General features: G+C 63.5%; 1 protein-coding gene across 5 annotated transcripts in view; it reads left to right on the top strand.

Annotated features, from left to right (window-relative positions):
- The window catches only part of CAMSAP1 (calmodulin regulated spectrin associated protein 1), a 56,188-nt gene that overhangs the window by 13,619 nt on the left and 24,669 nt on the right, over window positions 1-17,900 (top strand). For all 5 annotated transcript variants that reach the window (XM_070059231.1, XM_070059240.1, XM_070059223.1 and 2 more), the window contains exons 2-3: window positions 7,009-7,271; window positions 7,966-8,127. In XM_070059231.1, the coding sequence (XP_069915332.1) occupies window positions 7,009-7,271; window positions 7,966-8,127 (425 nt within the window). The remainder of the gene's footprint in view (window positions 1-7,008; window positions 7,272-7,965; window positions 8,128-17,900) is intronic.

Below are 17,900 nucleotides of genomic sequence, written 5' to 3' on the forward strand. Positions count from 1 at the left end.
CCACCTCCCTTGGTCCTGCCCAGACCCCGCCCACCTCCCCTGGTCCTGCCTAGACCCCGCCTTCCTCTCCTGGTCCTGCCCAGACCCTGCCCCCTTGTTAGTCCTGGCCCAGGCCCCGCCCCTCTCCCTCCGCTCAGCGTTGCCGTCCCCCCGGAGCTGGGTCCAGACCTGTGGTTGTGCTCGCGGCAGAGGAGCAGGAGAGACGTGTCTGCTGCCCTGCTCTGCCCCCCCGAGCCCCACCCCGACTGCCGTGGACTTGGGCTTTCCGTGGGTCTCCGGGGCGCTGGTGTCGATTGCCACTCAGTCCCGAGCTGGTTTCCTGAGTTCCCGGTACTGGGGATCTCCCTTCACGTGTCTGTGCCCTCCCAGCCGTGTCCGCCTCTGCCTCGGCGTGCTCCACCCACGGGCTTTGCTTCCACGCGCTCCGGTTTGCTGACGCTCACGCGCGCGGGCGTGTGGCCCACAGTCCACTGTGTGCCGTCCTCTGCGCTAGAGGTTCTGTCTGCTCCGGTTTCTGTGCCGGCTCTCACTGTGCCTTGCCTCCTTGCTTTCTGAGGCGGGCCCGGGGCCTGTGTCTCCGTCTGCGGTTTCGGTGTGACTGAGGGTCCGCGAGGCCCGCAGGCCTGTGCGCCGCCGCGTGCCCCAGCCGTGGGCGCGAGGTGCCTGCTCTGCGCCGCGCCTGGGTGGATCCCTGATTTCTGCTCTCGGCAAGCGCCGGTGGCGTCCTCGGCGGAGTCTGGCTGTCGTGTTTCTCAGTCCTCCCTGAGGCCGGGTTCCCGCGTCCTGGGGCCTGTCCTTGCAGCTGCTTCCCGGGGTGCCGACCTTGGCATCTGGGCCGCGGCGGGGCGGGGCTCCGAGAAAGGCCTCGCGCGCTGCTGCCTTGTGTGTGCATTGATCATGGGCTGTGCTGGCCTTGTTCCCCAGCCGGGCTCGGAGCCCTTGCTGTGCCGCGTCGGTCTGCCTTGTGCGCTGCTCCAGGGCCCCCTTCCGCTCTCTGCTCCTGGATTTCTCGCTCCCACCCCAGACTCCGGCTCCGGGGAACCCTCTGCCTTCCCCTCTGCCGGGAGAGACGGGGTCTCCCTCGGTCTCAGCCGTGCCTGCTGTCGCTGCCCACCTGGGCCAGGCTGGAGGGGAAAGGCGGGGGGACGGCCCCAGGTTCTGCCCACCGCAGCTGGTGTCTGGCAGGGAGCCAGGGTCTGCCGTAGTTCTGGCTGTCGGCCTGCCGCACAGCCCCGTGACCGGGTGCCCTCAGGCCCGAGAAGGAGAGGAAGCTCGGAACACCACGGGGGACCCCTGCGAGTGTCAGTCCTGAGGCTGTGCGGCTGCGGGTCCAGAGCGCTCGGCGGTCGGCTGAGCAGGGCAGCCGCGCTGGGGCCTGGGGGCCGGCTCTGCCTCCCTGTGTCTGCCGGCTCTCACCGTGATGATGTCTCTGCTGTTTGCTTGGTTGTCACTGGGCACCGAGCGCTGTGTGTGAAAGGTGTAGGAGAATGGGGGTGCTTGCTGTCTCCGGGGGGAGTTGCCTCTGCTTCCAGTCGTCCCCTGGGGACACGGGCAGGCCCACGACCTTGCCCTGGTTTTGTGGGTCAAAGTGTCTCAGGGCTTGAGACTGGGCTGCCTCACGTCGCTCCTGCTGCTAGGAGTCCCCAGCCCAATGTGTGCGGCAGGCCCGGGCCCGTGGTGTGGAGCCGCACCCTGGAGACCGAGCTCTGCAGCCCTGGGGGTCTCTGGTGCTCTCCTCCCCGAGCCGCGCCCGAGTGGGCTCACCCCAGCAGCTGCGCCCCGCAGCCCTCCTGGCTGCCTGATTGGACCTCGTCCTCGAGGCGCGTCTGTGTCACATGCCCGAGTCCCGGCTCCTCGTCTGCTCGCTCAGGTGCAGGCTGTGTGCTGTGTGGCAGGTCATGCCAGCCAGCTCTTACGACGGCTGTTGGTCCAGAACAGTCCTGAGTGTGTGATGCTAATGGGAGGGCCTGCAGGGGCACCTGTGCTGTGTGTGAGGTGACAGGAACACCTGTGTGTGTGTGAGGTGACAGGAACACCTGTGTGTGTGTGAGGTGACAGGTGCTCCTGCCTGTGCTGTGTGTGTGTGTGAGGTGACAGGTGCTCCTGCCTGTGCTGTGTGTGTGTGAGGTGACAGGAGCTCCTGCCTGTGCTGTGTGTGTGTGTGTGAGGTGACAGGAGCTCCTGCCTGTGCTGTGTGTGTGTGTGTGAGGTGACAGGAGCTCCTGCCTGTGCTGTGTGTGTGTGTGAGGTGACAGGTGCTCCTGCCTGTGCTGTGTGTGTGTGAGGTGACAGGTGCTCCTGCCTGTGTGTGTGTGTGTGTGTGTGTGTGAGGTGACAGGAGCTCCTGCCTGTGCTGTGTGTGTGTGTGTGAGGTGACAGGTGCTCCTGCCTGTGCTGTGTGTGTGTGTGAGGTGACAGGAGCTCCTGCCTGTGCTGTGTGTGTGTGTGTGTGTGTGAGGTGACAGGTGCTCCTGCCTGTGCTGTGTGTGTGTGAGGTGACAGGAGCTCCTGCCTGTGCTGTGTGTGTGTGAGGTGACAGGAGCTCCTGCCTGTGCTGTGTGTGTGTGTGTGAGGTGACAGGTGCTCCTGCCTGTGCTGTGTGTGTGTGTGAGGTGACAGGAGCTCCTGCCTGTGCTGTGTGTGTGTGTGTGTGTGTGAGGTGACAGGTGCTCCTGCCTGTGTGTGTGTGTGTGTGTGTGTGTGAGGTGACAGGAGCTCCTGCCTGTGCTGTGTGTGTGTGTGTGAGGTGACAGGTGCTCCTGCCTGTGCTGTGTGTGTGTGTGAGGTGACAGGAGCTCCTGCCTGTGCTGTGTGTGTGTGTGTGTGTGTGAGGTGACAGGTGCTCCTGCCTGTGTGTGTGTGTGTGTGTGTGTGAGGTGACAGGAGCTCCTGCCTGTGCTGTGTGTGTGTGTGTGTGTGTGAGGTGACAGGTGCTCCTGCCTGTGCTGTGTGTGTGTGTGTGTGTGTGTGTGTGAGGTGACAGGTGCTCCTGCCTGTGCTGTGTGTGTGTGAGGTGACAGGTGCTCCTGCCTGTGCTGTGTGTGTGTGTGAGGTGACAGGTGCTCCTGCCTGTGCTGTGTGTGTGTGTGTGTGTGTGTGTGAGGTGACAGGTGCTCCTGCCTGTGCTGTGTGTGTGTGTGTGAGGTGACAGGTGCTCCTGCCTGTGTGTGTGTGTGTGAGGTGACAGGTGCTCCTGCCTGTGCTGTGTGTGTGTGTGAGGTGACAGGTGCTCCTGCCTGTGCTGTGTGTGTGTGTGAGGTGACAGGTGCTCCTGCCTGTGCTGTGTGTGTGTGTGAGGTGACAGGAGCTCCTGCCTGGGACACCTGGTGTGGCAAGTTGTTCCTGTTTGTCAGCCCACGTGCCGTGAGAGCTCTTGTCCCCTGAAGGCTGCGTCCTGCGTGTGACCCCATCTTGGACAGGGAGGCTTCGGGAGGGGGCGTGGCGAGTGTTGGCTGTGGCTGTGGGTTTGCGTCCCCCTCCTGAGCCCATGGCTGCCTGCTGCTCTGGCTCTGGTCCCCTGTGTGCTGGGACTTTTCTTCCGTGTTCTGAGCGTGTGCCGAGCCGGGAGCGCTCTGTCTCTCCGGGGATGGCCCCGGCGTTGGGTGGCTCTGTTGGTTCCCTTTCTGCTGAAAGCCCGAGGTTTTCCTGTTCTTGTTGTCTTTTCGAGTTGTGTCGCATGCATTTGGGGTGTCATGTGTTGAGACTCGGGGTCCCGTTAGACACCGGCCAGGTGGGCTCGTATCTGTTGGCAGGTGCCCTTGTGGTCAGGCTGAGGAGCATGTCCGGGCCACCCTCTGTGGGCCGCAGGTCACTGTGGTCCAGTCTTCAAAGCCTCTGTGGTGTCTGGCCTTCCCACTGTACCAGGTGGAGCCGGGCTGGCGTCTGTGGGGTGCCCAGGGTAGGCGGCGTAGGGGTGCTTGCTCCGTGGGTTCATCTCGCCCGGGCATTGGTTGTCTGCGTTCCAAGCTCACGTCCCGAGATCAGAGCTGCGTGCTCTCTGTGCTCCCCAGGGCCAGCCTGGAACCCTCCTCCCGCCTCCCCGGCCGTCCTGGACCAGTGGAGGTGCTGGCGCTCCGCCCAGCTGGCGGTCAGCAGCGTGGGTCCGCCCGTCACAGCTCCGTGTCGGAGGCACAGGCGTGGCGCTCACGGCTCCCAGGGCCGAGTCCCTCAGCGTCTCGCTGCAGGCGCTGTGGTAGCCGGGCAGGCCCGCCGTGGGCAGGGACCCGGCACACAGCACCTCCCGTCCTGCAGCTGCTCCGCCCAGAGCCTGCTGGGACGCGTCCCTCCTTTCTCTCGCGCCCGCTGCCTGAGCCTGCGTGCGGCACCGCCGGCCCGCCTAGTGCGGGCGTGGAGGAGCCTGTCGGCGAGCCGGCCAGCTGGCCAGCTGGTCTCCTCTGGTCTTTTTTTTTTTTTTTTTTTTTTTTTTTTTTTTTAAAGACAGAGTTACAGAGAGGGAGGAGAGGCAGAGAGAGAGAGAGAGGTCCTCCATCCTCTGGCTCACTCCCCAGATGGCTGCAACGGCTGGAGCTGCGCCGATCCGAAGCCAGGAGCCAGGAGCTTCTTCTGGGTCTCCCACGCGGGTGCAGGGCCCAGGCTCTTGGGCATCTTCCACTGCTTTCCCAGGTCACAGCAGAGAGCTGGACTGGAAGAGGAGCAGCCAGGACTAGAACCGGTGCCCATATGGGATGCCGGCGCTTCAGGCCAGGGCTTTAACCCGCTGCGCCACAGCGCCGGCCCTTGCCTAATTCTTCTTACTCAGTCTCCTGTGACAGTCCGGGGAATCACTTCGCGCTGATTCTGTGAGAGTGGCCCCCCAGGACGGTTCCAGTTGGTAGATGGTGGGAGGCTCAGCGGGGAGCCGGTCTCCTGCGCCTGCAGCCGTGGCCCCGCCTCCTCCCTTGGGCCCTCCCTGCGTCCCAGACGGCCGGCCCTCCGCTGGGCCCGGGTCCCTCTGCACAGTTCCGAGTGTCAGCAGGCCGCTCTGGAAAGCGGGGCCAGGAGGGAGGGTCACCACCTCTGCGCTCTGGAGGGGTCGCTGTGCAGTGAGATGGAAGTGCCCCCTGCACTGTCTGCAGAAGCAGCCCAGAGCAGGCAGGGCCAGGGAAGGGCAGGGGGAGAGGGAGCGTCCCCTGAGGGTGCAGGCCGGGCAAGGGGAGAGGGAGCCGTCCCCTGAGGGTGCAGGCCGGGCAAGGGGAGAGGGAGCCGTCCCCTGAGGGTGCAGGCCGGGCAGGGGGAGAGGGAGCCGTCCCCTGAGGGTGAGGTGTCGCTGAGCCGGGCCTCCCTGGCTCGTGCACTCAGAAGCCCGCCTCGGCCTCCCGCTGCTGCCCCGCGCGGCCGTGTCCCGGCGAGGGCGGCTCCCGCTCCCCCGGTCCCGCCGCTCCGACCGCTCCCTGGAAGCCTGAGAGGCAGAGGTCTTCTCCAGCCTTCCGGAGCTGGGCTGGGTGCCCGCCTTGCCCGCCCGTGGTTACCGTGGTGACCACATGGGCACCCACAGCAGTGCGCACGGCGGCTGCGCCGGTAGAGATGAGAAGGCCGGTGTGAAGTGTCACGGTGCGGGGGGACGACAGGGAGCCAAGAGCCGTGGTGGGTGACTCAGACTCAGAAATGCACCTGTGGGGCGCGTCGCGGGGCGGGGCCGGGTGGGGCAGGAGTCCCGCGGGAGCCCGGCCTGGCTGACTTGGGCGCAGCTCCGTGTCCCTGGTGTGTGGTGCCCCGTGCCGGCGGCTTCCTTCGGTCGCTGTCCCTGGAGCTGTTGGCAGACCGGCTGCTCTGGAGTCGCCAGGGGGCCAGGGAGCAGCAGGGAGCTCCCGGGCAGCCTCCGGGCAGGCGCCCCGCGCGGTGTGGCCTCCCGCCTCCGGCCGGGTGTTCCTCCCAGAACTCCGAAACCGTCCCCTGGTGCTGGTGCCGGGGGAGGAGTGGGCGCCCCCCACCGAGGACTCGGATTCGTGAGGCCGCTTGGCCGCCGTGTCGCTTCCCTCACCCACCCCACACAAACCCCCGTCTTCTGGGCCTCGCACACACGTAGGCTGACGGCTACGCCGCCTGCTTAACGGAGAAAGTAGACTTTGAAACTCTCGGGGGGGGGGGGGCACACTGCAGCTACTGCGGCGTCCCGGGGCTGGAGCCTGCTGAAGGGCTGGGGTCCTTGGTGAGGGTTTGTGTTCCCGCATGTGTTTGGCCGCCGTCCCTCACCCGCTGTGGGACAGCCGCTGGCCCCTGTAAAGCAAGAGGCACAGAGCTGGGCGTGCGCCCTGCGGAGGAGTGGGCTGACGCCTGACCGACGCTGTGCCCTGCGCGGGCCGCGGCCCTGGTAGGAGGCTGCGTGTGCCTAACGTGTGCGGAGCCCTCGGCCGCGTGTGGGCTGCGGTTGGCCTCTGCCTCCTGTGACCTTGGCCGCTTCACCGTCTGCGCAGTTTCCCCGTCTGTAGCGTCGGCGCAGCCCCGATCTCGCGTGATCGTCGGGAGCGTCAAGCAGCCTGGTTCTTGTAGGTTCAGTGCCGCCTGCGGCAGAGCTGGACAAAGGCTCCGGGCTGCCTGAGCCATCGTCATGGTTACGGCGGCAGCGGGTCTGGCTGTTGGGTCTTTGTTGTCGCCTTGGATTTGGTCTCAGAAGGAGGGCACTCTGGCCTCCCCGCAGGGCTGTGCCCGCTCTGCCCGTGTGCCCTCACCGGGTGCGCACCTGTGCAGGCCTGGTGCTGCGCGACTGCCTTTGTCCCTGCTCACACGGCCGCGCGGCACGGCTGTCCCGCTCTGAGCCCTGTGGTGTGCGTCCGACTCGGTCGCCATGGCAACCCCTGGGCCCGGCTCCAGCTGTCCCTTGGGCTGCCGACGCCCGGGACGTGCGCACCTGCCGGCCGTGCCGTGCTTGCCCGTGCTGCCCGTGTGGCCGCAGGCTGAGCGCGTGTGGCGGAACCGTCTGCCTGGCCCTGTGTCGGGTCGCCCTGCGGGTGGAGCGTGGGGGGTCGTGAGCGTGCATCGCAGCCTCACGGGGACCTCTGCTTGTCCTAGACAACGTCCCTGAGGACCTCAGAGACCCCTTCTACATGGACCAGTACGAGCAGGAACACATCAAGCCGCCCGTCACCAAGCTTCTGCTGTCCAGCGAGCTGTACTGCCGCGTGTGCAGCCTCATCCTGCCAGGCGACCAGGCGGCCGCCCTGCACGGGCACCAGGCCGTCATCCAGGCCCTGTCCCGGAAGGGGATCTACGTGATGGAGGGTGACGACACCCCTGTGACGGAGCCCGACCTCAGCCGCGCGCCCATCAAGATGGTGAGTGCCTCACGCTCCCCCAGCCGCGGGCTCTGCCGGCGCGAGCGGCTTCGATGGGTGGGGACGAGCGGCCTGGCGACGCTCTCCCACGTGGCCTCGCCGGCTGAGGGCGAGGCGTTTAGAGGGCCGTTCTGACGCCGCCTCTACGCGGAGCGGGTGGTGCCGGCGTCGGGCCTGTCCTGGCTGTGTTTGACCCTTCATTTTTCTGTTTCTGTGAGGTGAACTGAAGGGCGTAGTGGCGCCCCTCCTTCCTTACTCTTTCTTTCATTTTTACGAAGAACTTTGAGTCTGTTCTACAGTCACAGCTTAGCCCCCCGCCAGCAGAGGGCGCACCGGGCGTGGAGCAGGCCTGTGTGTGCGGGTGAGCGTCCCGTGCCTCGCTCGGCCTCTCCCGTGAGCACTTGCTGCCTCCGGGCGGGGCTCCCAGGGCTCTCCGTGTCTGCACCGTGCGGCGCCTCCAGAGGGCTCTGCTGAGCCGTGACTCGCGTCCCGTGCTCTGGAGGCGCCGTCGCGGGGGTGTGGCTGGGCGTGGGCCGGCACACGGCACCTGCCAGGGGACCCCCACGGGCCGACGGGCGGGGAAGGGACAGGAGCAGGGCACTCCTGTGTGGCCACTCTGCCTCCTGGGCACCTGGTGGAGGCGCAGGCGAGGCCGAGGGGCCTGCGGGGTTCTAGCTGCTGCTCCTGCCCCCAGAGTGCTCACATGGCCATGGTGGATGCCCTGATGATGGCCTACACCGTGGAGATGATCAGCATCGAGAAGGTGGTGGCCAGCGTGAAGCGCTTCTCCACGTTCAGCGCCTCCAAAGAGCTTCCCTACGACCTGGAGGACGCCATGGTGTTCTGGATCAACAAGGTGGGTCGGCCCGAGCGCCGGGCCTCGCCGGGCGCTTCCTGGTGAGCGCGGGGGGGTGGAGCAGTGTGCGTGGAGACGCCGCACGCGGTTCTGCCGCGCATCCGGTGAGGAGGGCGGCGGCGTCTCCTGAGTGCCGCTTCCCGCCTGGAGGCCGCAGTGCCCTCCCCCGGCTCTGACAGGGTCGTGATCAGCTGCAGGGACAGTGTCCATCAGGAGCGTTAACACAGAGGGAAGCAGCCGGCTCCGTGGCCTTGTGGAGCGGTGGCTGGTGCGCCCGAGACCCTGGGGGCCGGGTGCCACGTCTGCACGCTCGCTGGAAGGCCCCGGGCCCCGTGCCGTCGCCTCTGCTCTCTGGGGGGTGGGTTTGGGGAGTCAGTCCCTTCATCTTGGCTCACTGTGAGGTGGGGGAGAAGTCAGGCCCGGTTTGTGTGTGGACATGGGCCCGCGCTGCCCCTGCCCGAACTCCACTGCCCAGGGGAAGCCTGGTGCTGGACACCCCGTCCACCTCCCGTGGCTCTCGGGGAACCGGTGACACGGTGCTGCTCTGCGGGGCAGGAGCCGGGGCCTGTGGCTGACGTTCACGTTCTAGCTTTTCTTTAATCCTTCTGAGAGACACGAGGTGCACGCTAGAGGAAGTTGGGAAGCTGTAGGTGAGCGCGGGCCTGGAGAGGCCCGCGTCCCGCCTGCCGTTGGGTGGCCCGCGTCCCGCCCGCCGTTGGGTGGCTGTGTCCCGCCCGCCATGGGGTGGCGCGCATTCTGGGGCCGGGACGGGAGCCCCTGCCTCTCCGTCAGGTCCTCTCGCGCTCATGGGTGCAGGGACCTCTCCCGCACGCCGCAGGCCGCAGCGACCCCCAGCCCCCTGCGCGCCGCGTGTCCAGCGCCGTGGTAGGGGCAGACCCAGCCGCCCTGCTGCAGGGAGTGCTTGTGACGAAAACAAGACGTTTGCTTGTTTTGTTCTCTCTCTTTCTTGGCAAATCTGACCGTGAAGATTCTATCTTTTTTCTTTTGTTTTTTTTAAGACTTACATATTTATTTATTTATGTGAAAGGCAGAGTTGCAGAGAGACAGAGAGATCTTCCATTTACTGGTTGACTCCCCAAATGCTACCATGTCCAGGGCTGGGCCGGGCTGAAGCCAGGAGCCAGGAGCTTCTCTGGGTCCCCCATGGGTGCAGGGCCCAAGCACTTGGGCCCATCCTCCACTGCCTTCCCGGGCCACAGCAAGGACCTGGGTCAGAAGTGGAGCAGCCAGGACTCGAACTGGCATCACAGGCGGCAGCTCTGCCCTCCGTGCCACGGCGCCGGCCCTCTGCCGCTTTCTGCGCTGTGTGCTGCTATCTTCTTCCTGTCTCCGTACGTGGATATTCTTAAATACTTCCTAATTTGAAAGATGGAGAAACGCATTATGTTTCTTCTTTCACTGGCAAAACTATAGGGGTTGGGGCCTGTGCTGTGGCCTGCTGGGTAAGGCTGCTGCCTGCAGTGCTGGCATCCTGTACGGACGCTGGTTCAAGTCTCGGCTGCACCACTTCCAACCCAGCTCTCTGCTGTGGCCTGGGAAAGAAGTGGAAGATGCCCGAGTGCTTGCCCCTGCACCCACGTGGGAGACCTGGAAGACGCTCCTGGCTCCTGGCTTCAGATCAGCCCAGCTCCAGCCATCACCACCATCTGGGGAGTGAACCAGCGGATGGAAGACCTCTCTCTCTCTCTCTCTCTCTCTCTCTCTGCCTCTGCCCCTGCTTCTCTGTAAATCTGACTTTCAAATAGATAAATCTTCAAAACAAAAACAAAACCCTCCAGGGGTTAAGCTGCAGCTTGGGCCACTGGCGCCCCCTATTGGCCTGCCGCCGGCTCACCACTCTGCTTCCTGTCCAGCGCCCTGCTCGGCTGCCTGCAGAGGCGCCAGGTGACGGGCTGTGCCGTCCATGGGGGAGAGCCGGGAGTGAACCAACAGATAGGTCATCTCTTTCTGTCTCTCCCCTGGCCTCTCGCTCTCTGCCTCTCTCTCGCTCTGCCTTCGAAATAAATCAAAAAACCCAGCGCATGTAGTGCCGTGTCCTCCTGGGTAAGTCACTGCTCACTGCGTCCGGTTTCTTTCACTGGGGCGGGGCTGGGGCGCCCGTGCCCCCTCCCCGTCTGGATGAGGTTTCTCATCAGTTGCCACGTGTGTGTAAGTGGCCTCCTGTATTGGTCGCCTGTGAAGTGGCTTCGTGTATCGCCACGTGTGTCGTGTGTGAGCGGTTTCACCCATGTCACGTGTGTGAAGCGTGTATAGTGGCCTCATGTATCTGTCATGTGTGAGTGGCCTCATGCGTTTGTCACACATGTATGAGACACGTGCTTGCACATGTTTGTAAGTGACCTCACGTATTTGTCGTGTGTGTCAGGTGTGTATAAGTGGCTTCCCTGGCCGTCGGCCCTCTCTGCCGGGGACGTGGTGGGTGGAGAAGGTGACCTTCAGGCGCCCCCGCGACAGTGCCCGGCGCCCCCCCCCCCCCCCCCCCCGCGTTTCTGGCTCTTGATGGGTGCTCGGTGCTCCCGCGGCCTCCACCCCCGTCTCGCCGTCCTGTGCTGCGCCGATGGTGTGGGCGTGCCGTGGTCAGACTTCACGCGCCTTCTCACACGCGCTCCGTCCGTCCTGTCTTCAGGCCTCTCCTTCCCTCACCCAGGACTCGTGTTTGTCCCGTGTTTTCCGTGTTCTGTGTCGTGCGTGTTTCCGTGTGGAGTTCAGTTCCTCGTGTTAGTGGTGTTCACTTGGGGACCTGGGGCCTGCTCTGACGCTGGCGGCGGTGGGAGTCCCGCCTCTCCCCGTGTGTCCTCTGCCCCTGCGCTGCCGCCCTGTGCTCAGCCCGTCCTTGGCGTCTGACCCGTAGGACGCGCTCCCCCCACCGGGTTCCTGGGTCCTCGCCAGGGTGGGTTCTGAGTTTCTCGTTCTTGGTGGTGTCGCCCAGGACTCCGTCTGCCCAGCCGAGGCTGTCTGTGTCTGCGCCCGCTGCCCCCTTTTCTCCTCCTGGCCCAGACCTCCCAAGGGGGGGCGGGCGTGGTGCCTGCCTGAGGTGCCTGAGACGACACACACCTGCACGAGCCCAGCCCGCCCCGCGTGGACAGCTCTGAGCCCCCTGGGGGTGCTGCCCACTGCCCACTGCCGCCGTCGGCGCCTGTCCTGGGCGTGACCTGCCCACCTGCTTCCACCTCTCCTTTCCTGGGTGCTCTTTTTTGTTGTTGTTCAAGATTTATTTATTTATTTGAAAGGCAGAGTTAGAGAGAGAGAGAGAGAGAGAGACAGAGAGAAAGGTCTTGCATCTCTGGTTCACTCCCCAATTGGCCACAACGGCCAGAGCTGAGCCGATCTGAAGCCAGGAGCCAGGAGCGTCTCCCTGGTCTCCCACGTGGGTGCAGGGGCCCAAGCACTCGGGCATCTTCCACTGCTTTCCCAGGCCACAGCAGAGAGCTGGATCGGAAGAGGAGCAGCCGGGACTTGAACCGGTGCCCACCTGGGATGCTGGGCTGCAGGTGGCGGCTTTGCCCGCTCCGCCACAGCGCCTGCCCCTTGGGTGTTCTGAGTGCTACCGTGAGCCACTTGGCTGAGCTGGGTCGGATGCCGTGCGTGAGTCCGGTTCTCAGGTGCCGGTGCTCTGCAGTGTCCCGCACCCTGGCCCGGTCGCCGCCGGGCGAGTTTTGCCCCTTGGGCGGTCACACGGCATGAGCTCGCGTCTGGCTTCGCCGAGGCGGTGCTCCAGAGAAGGCCGGCAGCGAGACGGCGCGGTCAGACGGCCCTGGCTGCGCGGGCTCCCCGCGAGCGTGCTGTCCGGCTCTGGCGTCGCTGGGCCTTGCTGGGGACGCTCCGTGCTCAACCGTGGTCAGCTCGCCACGTGGCTGCTTCGGCCTGGACACGGAGGGCGTCCGGAGGCTGGGGAAGCGTGTGCCGTGCACGGGTTCAGATTTCCCTACAGACACACGCCATCAGCTCCGCGTTCCCATGAGCCTTGGGAAGTGCCTGGTGCTCCTTGGTCTGGAGGGTGAACCCTATTGGACTTGCAGGAGGAATCGCCAGCGTGTTTTGCAAGTTGCTGCACCGTGTGCCGCACCTCTGCCATGAGCGAGGGGAGTCGCGGCTGCTGCGCTTCTGTGGACACGTGGCGTGGTCCGTGTTGCAGGGCTGGCCAGCCGAGGGCCTGGGGAGGGGTTTGTGGTGGTTCCCCCCACCCCCGACAGGCAGAGTGGATAGAGAGAGAGACAGAGAGAAAGGTCTTCCTTTTCCGTTGGTTCACCCCCCAGTGGCCGCTGCGGCCAGCGTACTGCGCTGATCCAAAGCCAGGAGGAGCCAGGTGCTTCTCCTGGTCTCCCATGGGGTGCAGGGCCCAAGCACCTGGGCCATCCTCCACTGCACTCCCGGGCCACAGCAGAGAGCTGGCCTGGAAGAGGGGCAACCAGGACAGAATCCGGCACCCCGACCGGGACTAGAACCCGGCGTGCCGGCGCCCCAAGGTGGAGGATTAGCCTAGTGAGCCGCGCGCGGCGCCGGCCGGGTTTGTGGTTTTGATTGGCATTTCCCTCAGGAGTTGAGAAGTTCCTGTGAATTGCCCTGTGGAATGCTTGTTACGACATTGTACCTGATTTTTAATTGAGTGGTTTGTCTTATCAATAAGAATTTGAAAAAAAATACGTACACATACATGTTCACGCATGCACGTGTGTGTCAGGTCATCAGGTCCCCCCATCCCACGTTCACGTATGAGTGTGTGAGTCAGGTCATCAGGTGTCCCATCCCACGTTCACGTATGTGCGTGTGTGTCGGGTTGTCAGGTGCGCCCTGCCCCCCATCTCACGTTCACGTATGTGGGTGTGTGAGTCGGGTCGTCAGGTGTGGCCCCCTCCTGTCTCACATTCACGTATGTGCGTGTGAGGAGGGTCGCAGGTACCCCCCGTCCCGTGTTCACGTATGTGCGTGTGTGAGGCGGGTCACAGGTGTGGCCCCGTCCCGTGTTCACGTATGTGCGTGTGTGAGGCGGGTCACAGGTGTGGCCCCCGTCCTGCCCCTGTTTTGCGTGTGTGGAGCCCGCGTGTCACCGCTGCCGTGGTGGCTTGTCCTTGGCATCCTCTGTGAGGACTGTCCCTGCCCCCCGCTGTCAGTGCTCTCTGGACGTGGGCGGCTTTAGCTCAGGTGTCCACTTGAAGTCCGTGCTGACAAGCCGTGTGCGGGAAGATTTCCCTCTCCCGAGGGTTCCCTTGGCTGACACACTGACCTGTGTCCAGCCTTAGGCCGACCCCACTCCGTCTTGATGACTGTAGTTCATAGTGATACTTGAATTCGGATAATGAAAGTCTTCCAACCATATCCTTTTTATTAAAGAATAATTTGGGAGCCGGCACTGTGGGACAGTGGGTTAAAGCCCCGGCCTGCAATGTCAGCATCCTGTGTGGGCACCGGTTCGAGTCCCGGCTGCTCCTCTTCTGACCAGCTCTCTGCTGTGGCCTGGGAGAGCAGAGGAAGATGGCCCAAGTGCTTGGGCCCCTGCACCCGCGTGGGAGACCTGGAAGAGGCTTCTGGCTCCTGGCTTTGGCCTGGCTCAGCTCTGGCTGTTGTGGCCATCAGGGGAGTGAACCAGTGGATGGAAGACTCTCTCTCTGCCTCTCTTCTCTCTTCTCTCTTCACTCTTCACTCTTCTCTCTCTCTTGTCTTCTCTCTCTCTTGTCTTCTCTCTCTCTTGTCTTCTCTCTCTGGCTCTACCTCTTTTTTTTTTTTTTTTTAAGATTTATTAATTTATTTGGAAGTCAGAGTTACACACAGAGAGAGAAGGAGAGGCAGAGAGAGAGGTCTTCCACCTGCTGGTTTCACTCCCCAGTTGGCCACAATGGCTGGGGCAGAGCCAATCTGAAGCCAGGAGCCAGGAGCTTCTTTCGGGTCTCCCACGTGGGTGCAGGGGCCCAAGCACTTGGGCATCCTCCACCGCCTTCCCAGGCCACAGCGGAGAGCTGGATCGGAGGAGGAGCAGCCGGGACTCGAATCGGCACCCATGGGGGATGCTGGCACAGCAGGCAGCGGCTTTCCCCGCTACGCCACAGCGCCGGCCCCCTGGCTCTACCTCTTTCTGTAACTGCCTTTCAAATAAATAAATCTTTAAAATCACAATTCTGGCCTCTCTAGGTCCTCTCCGCACTTAGCCTCTGTAAAGCAGCACTTCCAGGGTTCCCCCGGGAATGCAGTGGGTCGGCTCGGGCAGAACTGGGAATCAGCAAGCGCGATCCTCCGTGCCCAGCGTGTGCTTTGTGCCTGTCCGTGCTGCGTCGTTCAGAAATGGGAGAGGCCGGCAGACGGAGCTGACAAAGCCCCCGCCTGCTGGCGCCCTGCCCAGGGCTGCGCCTGGCCGGAGCTGCAGCTGGGGCTGGAAGCAGGTCTCCCACGGGCGGCAGGGGCGCAGCTGCCTCGACAGGAGGCCGGGTCAGGAGCTGGGCCAGGCCCTGCGTGGGGACGCAGGCTGAGCTGGCCGTCGGGCGCGCGTCACACGCGCGTGGTTCTCCCAGTGTCCCAGCCCTTCGTGTGTAATCGCGTTCATCGCTGGCCTCTCACGGCTTTGGTTCTGTTGAGTGGCATCCTCCCGATCTCATCTCCAGTTGTCGCAGCCTTGGCATTGCAGTGAGCAGGTCGTGTGTTGACTTACGTTTTGTGGCCTCATCAAGCATGTGTCTCAGTTCTAGTGGCGTAGAGAAAGCCCTGTTTTCAGGGGCAGATGTTGGAATTCCTGGGTTTGGTGCCCAGCTCCGACTCCCGATTCCATTTTTTTTTTTTTTGTTTATAGATTTATTTATTTTACTTGGAAGTCAAAGTTACACAGAGAGAGAGAGAGAGAGAGAAAGGGGGGCTTCCATCCACTGGTTCACTCCCCAGACGGCCGCACGGCTGGAGCTGCGCCGATCCAAAGCCAGGAGCCAGGAGCTTCCTCTGGTCTCCCCTGCGGGTGCAGGGCCCAGGCACTTGGGCCATGGTCCTCTGCTCTCCCAGGCCACAGCAGAGCTGGATCGGAAGTGGAGCGGCTGAGTCTTGAACCGGCGCCATCTGGGATGCCAGCACTGCAGGCGGCGCCTTTCCCCGCTGCGCCACGGCCGGGCCCCTCCGCCTGCTCGTCACGCAGACCCAGAAGGCAGCAGCGGTGGCTCGAGCGGTCGGTGCTGCCCCACCGCGCGGGAGAGCTGCCTGCAGTTCCCGGCTCCTGGCTCCAGCGAGCCCAGGTTCGGCTCTTGCAGGCGTTTGGAGTGAACCAGGGCGTGCTTGCCCGCTGGTCTCAGAAGTCCACGGGGCGCTCTGCGTGCAGCTCTAGCTCCCCGTGCACGGCACCGCTGCACTTGGTTCCCGTCTGTGCTCATGACTACTTGACATGAAAGATGCCCCCACTGCACCGGCAGGCCTCCCATGGAGTGCTGGGTGGAGTGGTGGAAGAGTTTGCCTGATCTTGGAAAACAAACACTAGAAAATTCAGTTCTTCACTGCCAAATTACGGATGTTGGTTAAGTTATTTGTTGAGTATTTATTTGTATTTATTTGAAAGGCAGAGAGAGAGATTGATCGGTCTTCCGTCTGTTGGTTCACAATGGCTGCGACAGCCAGGCTGCGTCAGGCCTAGGTGGGGCGCCCAGGGCTCGGTCCAGGCCTCTCTCAGGGGGTGACCTCCCAGGTTGGGGAGCCGGGGCTCGGTCCAGGCCACTCGCAGGGGGTGACCTCCCAGGTTGGGGCGCCGGGGCTCGGTCCAGGCCTCTTGCAGGGGGTGACCTCCCAGGATGGGGAGCCGGGGCTCGGTCCAGGCCACTCGCAGGGGGTGACCTCCCAGGATGGGGCGCCGGGGCTCGGTCCAGGCCTCTCGCAGGGGGTGACCTCCCAGGTTGGGGAGCCGGGGCTCGGTCCAGGCCTCTCGCAGGGGGTAACTTGAACCCAGGTACCCCATATGGGATGTGGGTGTCCCAAGCAGCTCCGTAGCGGCGAGCAGACCCACACCTGCCTCCATGGCTTGGGCGGGGCCGTGGTGCGTCCAGGTCCTGTTGAGGCTCCGCAGCCGCGCCTGCTTGTCCTGGAGGCAGCGCTGCGCTTGGCCCGCTGCCTCCCTCACAGGAGGGGGCGCTCCTGAACACTTGTGACTTTAAACAACTTGTGGTTGCTGGCGCCGCGGCTCACTAGGCTAATCCTCTGCCTGTGGTGCCGGCACGCCGGGTTCTAGTCCCGATCGGGGTGCCGGATTCTGTCCTGGTTGCCCCTCTTCCAGGCCAGCTCTCTGCTGTGGCCCGGGGAGGGCAGTGGAGGATGGCCCAGGTGCTTGGGCCCTGCACCCCATGGGAGACCAGGAGAAGCACCTGGCTCCTGCCTTCAGATCAGCGCAGTGCGCCGGCCGCGGCGGCCATTGGAGGGTGAACCAACGGCAAAGGAAGACCTTTCTCTCTGTTTCTCTCTCTCACTGTCCATTCTGCCTGTAAAAAAAAAAAAAACCCAAAAAATGAAAAAACATTCTTGGCAGTGTTCTCTTTAAAGGTTTGTTTGAAAGCCAGAGTTACAGAGGGAAAAACAGAGAGAGATCTTCACTCGCTGGTTCACTCCCTGCATGGCTGCCACCGTCCGGGCTGGGCTGGGCCAAACCCAGCAGCCAGGAGCTCCAGCTGGGTCCCCACACGGGGGCAGAGGTCCAGGCTCTTGGGCCATCTTGTGCCGCTTTCCCAGGTGCGTCAGGGAGCCGGATGGGAAGTGGAGCAGCCAGGCATAGACTGGCGCCCGTCTGGGACGCTGGCTGCACAGCTGGCAACTTAACCGGCAGTGCCACAACGCCAGCCCCAAACTGGTGCAGCTTTCAAGGAGCTTCCTGCGCGAAATGGGGCTTTTGTTCAGCTCGGTGAGCACCTGAACCTGAGCCTGTTCCTCTGCTGGGACAGTGTCGGGCGCCCTCTGCCGGCCGTCCTGGTTCAGGGCTCCCTGGGCTCTGGCTTCTCTGCTTCCCGGAGGTCTGGCAGCTGGGGCTGGAGCCCAGGCCGGCAGGGTTTTCTCGAGGGGGTGTGGCTCCATCTCCTGCTGCCGCTGCTGCATCCCGGGGGCCTGGCTGACGGCGTCACCCGGCTTTGTTCCTTCAAGGGCAGCTCCGGCCTCGGCCTCTGTGCTGAGGACCGGGGGCGCCCCCCCCTTTAAGATTTATTTATTTGAAAGGCAAAGTCACAGAGAGGGCGAGCAGAGGCAGAGGGTCTTCCATCCGCTGGTTCACTCCCCAGATGGCTGCAGTGGGCAGGGTCAGGCCAGGCTGGAGCCAGGAGCCAGGAGCTCCATCTGGGTCTCCCACGCGGGTGCAGGGGCCCGAGCACTGTGCTGTCTTCTGCTGCTTTCCCAGGCCACAGCAGAGAGCTGGATGGGAAGTGGAGCAGCCGGGACTCGAACCAGCACCCATATGGGATGCCGGTGCAGAAGGCAGTGGGTTAACCCACTGTACCACAATGCCAGCCCTGGTTTCCAGCTTTTAAGTTTTCATTTTTATGTGGCTTTACCAGGGATGCAGGCAGATATTATTTGGGGTTCTTGATTTTATTTTGATAACCTACATTTTCCTTTAAAATGTCTTTTTCATCAAAATTTCAAATGTGCATTTTAAAGGGGATATACTTTTTTCTTTTTTTTTTGAAAGGCAGAGTTGTGGAGAGAGAGAGCAAGGGAGAGGTCTTCCATCCGCTGGTTCACTCCCCAAATACCCGTGACAGCCAGGGCTGGGCCAGGCTGAAGCCAGGAGCCAGGAGCTTCTTCCGGGTCTC

Source organism: Oryctolagus cuniculus, chromosome 1 (genome assembly GCF_964237555.1).
Source record: "Oryctolagus cuniculus chromosome 1, mOryCun1.1, whole genome shotgun sequence".
NCBI lineage: Eukaryota > Metazoa > Chordata > Mammalia > Lagomorpha > Leporidae > Oryctolagus > Oryctolagus cuniculus.